Raw genomic sequence first — 1053 nt, forward strand, 5'->3', positions numbered from 1 at the left:
CCCCCGCCTCCCTTTTTTCTTGTCTCTTCTAGGCATCAACGCCCTAGCCGCCAATACTGTAGAAGACATCCTAAAGAGAACTCTAAGCTCCTACTCCGAGGCCGTCGCCACAAGAATCACCAAAGTCATCGTCTGTGTCTACGGCATCATCATCGTGGGCCTGGCCTATGCTGCGAACACTGTCAAAGGTCCTGTCTCCCAGATTGGACTGTCCGTTATAGGCGGGTGTGGGGGACCTATTCTGGGCGTGTTTATGGCTGGAGCTGCCGTGCCCTGGGTCAACAAACGAGCGGCCCTGATTGCACAACTGTCGGCGATAGGGTTCACAGTTTGGATCTCAATTGGAAACCAGATTTATGGCAGAAAGGTGAAAATCCTACCGCCACCTCCGACAGATATGTGTTATGCAAACGCAACTTCTGTATCAGATCTAGCGCTTTTACCACACTCTGGCGTAGGAGCGCACAATATTTCTGTCATGTCGAGCAGTTCGTCCAATACGGTGGCAACGTCTTCGTCGGTAACTGTAGGAGATGACCAAATTTTGGACCCCTATGCATTCGGCTTTTACTTGTATGACATTTCTTACGAATGGTACGCTGTTATAGGAACGGTTATCAGTTTCTTTGGAACGGTGCTCCTCAGTATTCCGGGCAAGGCATCAACTCTTTCTAAAGTCAATTCTAAATTGATCTTTCCGATCTCTCGAAGGTATTGGTCTCTACCCGAGCCCCATCACACACCTGCAGACGAGAGTAACATAGACGCCATTGAAAATTTGAAATTATCCAACTTGAAGATCAACAGCTTCAAGGACACAGAATTCTCATTGGAAGTGAATCAGAAAAAAGAAGTTGAAGATAATAAGGAAACAGAATCTGAGAAGCTTTTGTCTAATCAAGATAACGGGCCCAACAGTAAATAAGGCGACGGCTCGAATAATTAATGCCAGCCTGATACTTGATAAGTGTTTTTGGGTCCGGGCCGTGCGAATGCTCGACCAATAACCTATCGGCCGAGAGAGAGAGAGAGAGAGAGAGAGAGAGAGAGAGA

The 1053-nt window shown here is 47.4% G+C and overlaps 1 protein-coding gene across 1 annotated transcript in view; it reads left to right on the top strand.

Annotated features, from left to right (window-relative positions):
- The window catches only part of LOC101862332 (sodium-coupled monocarboxylate transporter 1-like), an 11474-nt gene extending 10549 nt beyond the window's left edge, over window positions 1–925 (top strand). Inside the window, exon 7 of the mRNA XM_005092675.1 lies at window positions 33–925. Coding sequence (XP_005092732.1) covers window positions 33–925 — 893 coding nt within the window. The remainder of the gene's footprint in view (window positions 1–32) is intronic.
- Window positions 926–1053: the final 128 nt, after the last annotated feature.

This window comes from Aplysia californica, unplaced genomic scaffold (assembly GCF_000002075.1).
Source record: "Aplysia californica isolate F4 #8 unplaced genomic scaffold, AplCal3.0 scaffold00050, whole genome shotgun sequence".
Lineage (NCBI taxonomy): Eukaryota > Metazoa > Mollusca > Gastropoda > Aplysiida > Aplysiidae > Aplysia > Aplysia californica.